This window comes from Palaemon carinicauda, chromosome 22 (genome assembly GCF_036898095.1).
Source record: "Palaemon carinicauda isolate YSFRI2023 chromosome 22, ASM3689809v2, whole genome shotgun sequence".
Classification (NCBI taxonomy): Eukaryota; Metazoa; Arthropoda; class Malacostraca; order Decapoda; family Palaemonidae; genus Palaemon; species Palaemon carinicauda.
The window spans coordinates 112,741,987-112,749,048 of NC_090746.1; the positions used below are offsets into that span (position 1 = coordinate 112,741,987).

The 7,062-nt window shown below is 36.4% G+C and overlaps 1 protein-coding gene across 1 annotated transcript in view; it reads right to left on the bottom strand.

Annotated features, from left to right (window-relative positions):
- LOC137616241 (techylectin-5A-like) overlaps positions 1 to 4,343 on the bottom strand; it is a 72,862-nt gene extending 68,519 nt beyond the window's left edge. Inside the window, exon 1 of the mRNA XM_068345858.1 lies at positions 4,130 to 4,343. Coding sequence (XP_068201959.1) covers positions 4,130 to 4,214 — 85 coding nt within the window. The 5' untranslated portion in view covers positions 4,215 to 4,343. The remainder of the gene's footprint in view (positions 1 to 4,129) is intronic.
- Between the last annotated feature and the right edge of the window lie 2,719 nt (positions 4,344 to 7,062).

Genomic DNA, 7,062 nt, shown 5'->3' on the forward strand with positions numbered 1-7,062 from the left:
CCCCTTGCCGCTCAGCGTGACAGGAAAGAAATATGTACATATATTTATATGTGTAGCCAGACACTTGTTCTTTATTATATTACAATTCCCTATTTCAGCGTGGGAACCTCATTTCGAAATAAACTTCTCTGCTACTTTTTCAAAACTCTTGGCATTTAATATTTTCTCATTCCAATGATATTTCATCTTCCGATTTATTATAGATTACTGTATTCAGTTTACAATAGAACAAATTACATTTGAAAATTAATATCACCAATAGATACTAAACCAAAGTGTAAATTAAACGGAAGAAAAAATGAAAAACTAAATCCGAGAAATGCAAATGACTTAGACGGAAAATCAATTCGGGAAAAGAAAGCTAAAAGCTGAAGGTAAATTTTCCTACCACACCATCCCCGAATCTATACCTCTTAAAAAATTAATTGAAGATAGATTGTATGCGTGACCTAACAGATTTCGTTAGGAGAATACGTGTCATTGTATAACTGGCGCCTGGTAGTTACTATGAGATTCAGGGCCTCTGTAACACGGTTTTTTCGCAATAACTTTTTTTCTATGAATTTCATAAATATAACGCTTATTCAGAATGCACATTATATCTACACATAAATTTTGACTATATTCTGCATTACGTAGGTTGAATTAATTTGGTACTTTATTAAGTAAAAGTGACGATTTTTGAAGACGGGCCAACTTACTCAGAGAAAAGGTCTCGAACGCACTCGTTACGTAACTTATGACGGCATTTCTTCTCTCTTTCTCGATCGATGATTGGTTATACGTAACGAAGGCTATACCTCTGCCAACAATAACACAAAAGTGTAAATAAAAGCAAAGCAGTACACCTTTATGAACTCTGAAACCTCTCCACTGAGAATTGTCATAATGAACAAACGAACAAAATATGTTAATAAATACAAAAACACTTCGATTATTAGTCTAACTCCCAGAATAAGTTTCCTAAGAAATTACAGTCTACTTTATAGGTCACAATCAGATTGACAAGGTGTATGGATTAGTTGGTAATTTTCAAAAACGTAGTAGACCAGCTTGATTTGATAACTGCTATATCCAATGTCCAGTAATTTTTATTTATTGTCTAGCTACCTACGTATTTACTGTAAAAAAGAAAAAAATAAATAAATAACTGGTACCATATTTTGGCTTTAAACCTTCACCAGTAATTATCGTCAGAATGATGACTTCACGAGGCTCCACCCACTTTGGCCTCGTTGTAATTCAGGATAACACTGAAGGCTATCATGGGCATTGTTGGATCAGAAAATTTAAATTCTGGCTATAAAAACTAATTTTTCGAGTAGTTGTAAGAAGTGGTAAATGATCCTCAAGGATCCCAGCAGTTGGCCTAAACGTTTAATTCATGTATAGTACTGTTACGGCACTACTGCTACAGTACAGTAGTATTACTACGCTAGCACAAATACCCCACCCACATTTATGTATCGTTCCGCCATTCATAAAGTCTTTGTCATATTCTTTCACTGTGCAATAAGCCATGGCCTCCTCAGAAATTAAGTTTAACTTTAGATGATAGGTTATTTCATTAAGCTGACAAATTTTGGCAACTGGGTATGTTATTGCCGATGTTGAAGCTAAAGATAAAGTATGGTATCATTGCTTCATTGCATTATCATCTTTACTACTATTTGTTTTGCTACATGTAGTAATTATTTTAAAGGATAAATGAATTATGTTCACTTCACTTCTATAAATTCCCATTAGATGTACAAATAAAGCTCCTAAAACTATTCATGATTTATTCATAAAATGCAGTCATGCCCAAAACATAGCTAACACGGTTGGTCTGATGGAGATTTTAGCACAAAAATCTTATTTTAACAAAAATAGTTATATAAAGACTGTTTACATACAATCCCTCTCTTTCTCTCTCTTTTGGTGGCATAGTGAATATTTAATAGAAGTGTTCAAAAGCCTGAATGACATTACAAGTATTATAATCCTGTTACGCTAAATACAAATCAGACTATAAACATTGGATTTAAACTATAAACTGAATAATTACCTATTCAGGCTATAGTAAATATGGCCACGGGCTTTCTCTTGACTGTATAAAGTTGCAAGTCGTATGACAAATGCAGTTTTGCAACCACGGGGGCAATTCCAAATCCTGTTAGCCATTCTTGAATGTTATGGGTTTCAGAGCCGATGGGAGAAGTTGAATGGGTGTCTGGTGGATGGGCGGGGCAAAATTTTGTCAAAAGGTGTTTACATTGCTTACGTAGTGAATGTTTTCGACTCTTGGCTCGTTATCACTGGCCATGGCGTCGGCTAGAGCATTTTTACTCTATAAAAATTAAAACTATTGTGTTTAGGTTATTGATAATGCTGACAAAATTTGTGTGTGGTTGTAAAATATACATATGTCAACTTTCAGCTACATCCGATGCTTTGATAAGGAGCAAAGTCCAAAAAACCGTGTTACACAGGCCCTGAATCTCATAGTAGGTAGAAGCAAATGGAGATATAGTCCATTTCTTTTATCGAGGCAGATTTGCACCGACTCGCAGCGGTGCCCTTTTAGCTCGGAAAAGTTTCCTGATCGCTGATTGGTTAGAATTATCTCGTCCAACCAATCAGCGATCAGGAAACTTTTCCGAGCCAAAAGGGCACCGCTGCGAGTCTGTGCAAATCTGCATCGCTAAAAGAAATTGACTATAGTAATTGCTACTCTCAATAGACTTGAATTTGAAGCAAAAGTTATATAATCTTATAGGCTATATTTTATATACTTTCTTTTCGTTACCTTTCGATTACTCTGGGACAATTTTTTTAACAATAAAATCAAGTACGAAAAAGAGAAACACTGAAATAGTTATTTTGATATAATTTTATTATTCAATGGCAATGCAGATTACATCATGTATTGCGCTATACTAGTTAATTTCCAAGATCCAGTGTACACCCTGGAGAGTGAATATGTACCATGGGGGTACATGTACCCCAGGTTGGTAGCCCCTGATATAGGGTTTCATTAACAAAGATATTATATATATATATATATATATATATAAACGTGTGTGAAAAATTGGTTCTGAGTAATGCATTGCAACTAGTATTATTGAAGGATACATGTGTGTGTGTATATACTGTATGTATATGTATATATATATATATATATATGTATATATATATATACATATATATATATATATATATATCATTATTATTACTTGCTAAGCTACAACCCTAGTTGGAAAAGAAGGATGCTATAAGCCCAGGGGCTCCAACAGGAAAAATAGCTCAGTGAGGAAAGGAAACAAGGAAAAATAAAATATTTTAAGAAGAGCAACAATATTAAAATAAATATCACTTTATAAACTATAAAAACTTTAACAAAACAAGAGGAAGAGAAATAAGATATAAGATAGAACAGTGTGCCCGAGTGTACCCTCAAGCAAGAGAACTCTATCCTAAGACAGTGGAAGACCATGATACAGAGGCTATGGCACTACCCAAGATTAGAGAACAATGGTTTGATTTTGGAGTGTCCTTCTCCTAGAAGAGCTGCTTACCATAGCTAAATAGTCTCTTCTACCCTTACAAAGAGGAAAGTGGTCACTGAACAATTCCCGGTCACGCTCAGCAGCAAAACGAATAACTACTGTACTCGGTCTCTCCCCGTCAATGGGGGGGGGGGGGGGGAGATGTAGCCATAACCTGGTGAGAGGGGTTGTAGTTTGGAATGGGGGAATAGGGGGGAAGTTTTGAATCTGTGTTTGTGCGTATGTGTGTATTTCTATCTAAATATTTAGGCGTCCTTTATGACGGGTCATGTACAGTACACTAGTATATATATAAAGTATATACTGTATACATATATATATATATATATATACACAGTACATATATACATATATATATATATATATATATGTATACATATAGAAATATAATATATGCGTCTGTGTTTACATATGTATAAATGCACAATCTTTTACTAAATAAAATATTACAGCTGGCATTTTATTATTTAAAAAACAAAAATGACTTAAACTGTAACAACAAAACAATAAAAATATGCAAAAATACGCAACAGATGATAGTAAAAGTTAAAAAGTAACTTTCAGAACTAGCAAAAACTCACCACTTCCATCTTTCTCTGGGGAAACTTGAATTCCTCCTGATGTGATCAAGCTCACCATTAATATCAATGTCGCCAGAGTCCACATTTTCTCGATTTCTTTCAAAAGAAATTCTTTACTAGATTTCTGTTTGGTGCTATCTTTATCTAGTGAGTTCTGGCTTGTCTGTGCGTTTAATATTGATGTGTACCTTAGCTGTGACACAAAAAAACAAGAAAGAACACTTAAAATTAGCGAATTTAAAGATATGGAACTAATATACAACAAATTTTCTCAAAAAATATTCTACTGCCTGCATTTTAAACTGCATTTTTCTAAAACCTTTGAAAAAAAAAAAAAAAAACATGATAACTAACGGTTTCAGTAAATTCAGCACATTCTACAGCACTGGTCAGAGAGGTCTTACACTGATCAGTTCAAAGCACTGATCAGAAGTATCTTACAGTGATCAGTCCACAGCACTGGTCAGAGAGGTCTTACAGTGATCAGTCCACAGCACTGCTGGCCAGAGAGGTCTTACAATGATTAGTCCACAGCACTGGGCAGAGAAATCTTACAGTAATCAGTTCACAGCAATGGTCAGAGGTCTTAGACTGATCAGTTCACAGCACTGGTCAGAGAGGTCTTACACAGATCAGGCCATAGCACGGGTCAGAGATCTTACAGTGATCAGTCCACAGCACTGGGCAGAGAGATGTTACACTGATCAGTTCACAGTATGGTCAGAGAGGTCTTACAGTGATCAGTCCACAACACTGGGGAGAGAGATCTTACAGTGATCAGTTCACCGCACTGGTCAAAGCAGTCTTGCAGTGATTTGTTCTACGACTCTTGTCTGGCGATTCCCAACGTATGTGTGACTCAATTCTTCAGGAATTAAAGGTTTCTGCACAGACGGAATGTGCTAACCTCTCACTGCCTCCCCAACCCCTCAAGTGCTTTTGTATGTTTTCTTGCCCTAGGCCAGGCGTCGGTCTGGAGTGGATTATTTACGAGTCTGTCAGAGGGATAACGCCAAACCCTTTTGAGAGTAAATTGAGACACAAGTGGCGTGGACAAACGCACCTCCTCGAGAGCAGGGTGTTCTTGAGAGGCAATACATAGATATCTATGAGAAGCAATACTTTTAAGATGAGATTACCTCATCCGTCGAGGGTTATTCAAGCTACTGCATTTCTGTATACTTGACTTGATTTACTTGAAAATTAAATGCAAGTTAGTATGGCGGTGCATAAGAGTATATTTTTTATTTACTTTGAGTGAAATTGTAAATTTTAGGATATACTGTAGGTCGGTGAGCTACTGCGTATAATAATAAAATGCTAATAATAATTCGTGAGTAAAATGGTAAATTTTAAGAACAGGCCATGTGGCCTACTGAATTTCATGAAACAACAGCAGCAACAATAAAAAACTACTACTACTACTACTACTACTACTACTACTACTACTACTACTACTACTACTACTACTGATAATAATAATAATAATAACATCACTGGCAATACAATGAATTTAAAATCGTCGGGAATAATAAATAGATGGTTATGCAATTCCGTCTTCAACAAAATGAAAGACATCTAAACTAATTTATTTAATTTAAACAATACGATCTAAAGCAAGGACTGAACACAACCCATACAAGATGCTGCTCCCTTTAGACAATATGATTTTGAAAAGTAATGTTTTGATAATGCTTTAATTTCCATTGAAGAATTATTTAAAATTGACAATGATTAAGAGAGACGGGAATTTGACCAAAAAGACATTGGAATAGTTGAATAGAATTTTGTACGCTTGAATATTCTTCTGGCTTAAAAGAGACCTGGATCAGTCGACAAGAAATATCTGAAGCTAGGACCAGGGAGGGCCAGGCAATGGCCGCTCATGACTCACCAGGTAGACCTATAGGCTCCCACCCAAACTAGATATCCCTTGCTCACAAGGATGGTGAAGTTGCAGACACTACAAGAAGACCTTGGAGCTTGAACGTGTATCGAATCCCTAGCAACAGATTGCCAGGCAGTGACTTTTTTTTTTTTTTTTTTTTTTTTTTTGAGCAAAGAACCAGATTTGGTGGGAATCTTTGAAGAACGTCCACGCCATTGGATCATTATATTTCGAGGAATCTTCAAGTCTAATGGGTCACTAGATTTGCAGTTTAAAAGGCTTCCTAACTTCATATATACATATATACATAAATATATATACATTATATATATATACATATATACAGTATATATATATATATATATATATACACACACACACACACACACACATATATATATATATATATATACAATATATATATATCATACATACATATACCAAAGGCACTTCCCCCAATTTTGGGGGGTAGCCGACAACAAGAAACAAAACAAAAAGGGGACCTCTACTCTCTACGTTCCTCCAGCCTAACCAGGGACTCAGCCGAGTTCAGCTGGTACTGCTAGGGTGCCACAGCCCAACCTCCCACATTTCCACCACAGATGAAGCTTCATACTGCTGAGTCCCCTACTGCTGCTACCTCCTCGGTCATCTAAGGCACCGGAGGAAACAGCAGGGCCTACCGGAACTGCGTCACAATCGCTCGCCATTCATTCCTATTTCTAGCACGCTCTCTTGCCTCTCTCACATCTATCCTCCTATCACCCAGAGCTTTCTTCACACCATCCATCCACCCAAACCTTGGCCTTCCTCTTGTACTTCTCCCATCAACTCTTGCATTCATCACTTTCTTTAGCAGACAGCCATTTTCCATTCTCTCAACATGGCCAAACCACCTCAACACATTCATATCCACTCTAGCCGCTAACTCATTTCTTACACCCGTTCTCACCCTCACCACTTCGTTCCTAACCCTATCTACTCGAGATACACCAGCCATACTCCTCAGACACTTCATCTCAAACACATTCAATTTCTGTCTCTC